The sequence below is a fragment of the Sitophilus oryzae genome, unplaced genomic scaffold (assembly GCF_002938485.1).
Source record: "Sitophilus oryzae breed Bouriz unplaced genomic scaffold, Soryzae_2.0 scaffold_578_pilon_pilon, whole genome shotgun sequence".
Lineage (NCBI taxonomy): Eukaryota > Metazoa > Arthropoda > Insecta > Coleoptera > Curculionidae > Sitophilus > Sitophilus oryzae.
The window spans coordinates 3,777,564-3,778,350 of NW_022147171.1; the positions used below are offsets into that span (position 1 = coordinate 3,777,564).

General features: G+C 44.0%; 1 protein-coding gene across 1 annotated transcript; it reads right to left on the reverse strand.

The window, feature by feature from the left end:
- Window positions 1–585, reverse strand: LOC115887628. Its single transcript, XM_030907094.1, has one exon. It carries the CDS (start codon window positions 583–585, stop codon window positions 1–3), a length of 585 nt encoding a protein of 194 aa, XP_030762954.1.
- Window positions 586–787: the final 202 nt, after the last annotated feature.

Sequence of the window (787 nt, forward strand, 5' to 3'; positions counted from 1 at the left end):
TTAAAAGTTCGGGATAATATAGGACTTAATTTCATCAGGTTTCTTGACCACCAGCGGCATTCGGCCAGTGCCTCCCTCGGCATGACGAACCGCTGTCTCGAACGGCATTCGGGAAGGATGCGAGATGATATCTGCATGCGTCTTGAGTTTAGGCGACCCAGCGGAATTACAAAACTGGCAAAATTGATTTTTCCCAGGATTCGCTTTGCATCCTTCCAAGACCATCTGGCAGTTCGTATTAGTTTCTGAAGATCTTTTTTTCAATGATGACACCTTCTCGCCTGGTAGTGAAATAGCTCCGTTTTTAGTGTTCCATGTTATCCCCAGAAACTGTACTACTTGTTGTGGAGTTTTCTGTGTTTTTTCCACGTTTTTTCTACGTATCTCCCAGCCGAGTTTGAAAAAAAGATCTAAGGTGAACCTTAGCTGCGTTTGAAGAGTGGGAAGACTCTGACTTGCCAACATGAAGTCGTCGAGATAGACTATGACTCGGACTCCGTGTGATCTTAATACCTGTGCCAACCAGTTTGACACTCTTCCGAATGTTAGAGGCGCTGTCGAAAGGCCAAATGGAAGGCAAGTCATCTGGTCAAGTCACCGGGAAGGCAAGTCAATCTTTGGCTTCGTGAATGATTGACAAAAATCGACGGTGTTGAGTTTTGATAGGTATATGGAAGTATGCCTGCGAGATCTTGCACAGGTAATCTTGTTCCTGAAGGAAAATGGGTACCTTTTGATAATTGATTAATGGAAACTTTCTTGGTTGAAGGTATCTGTTGAGTCCTTT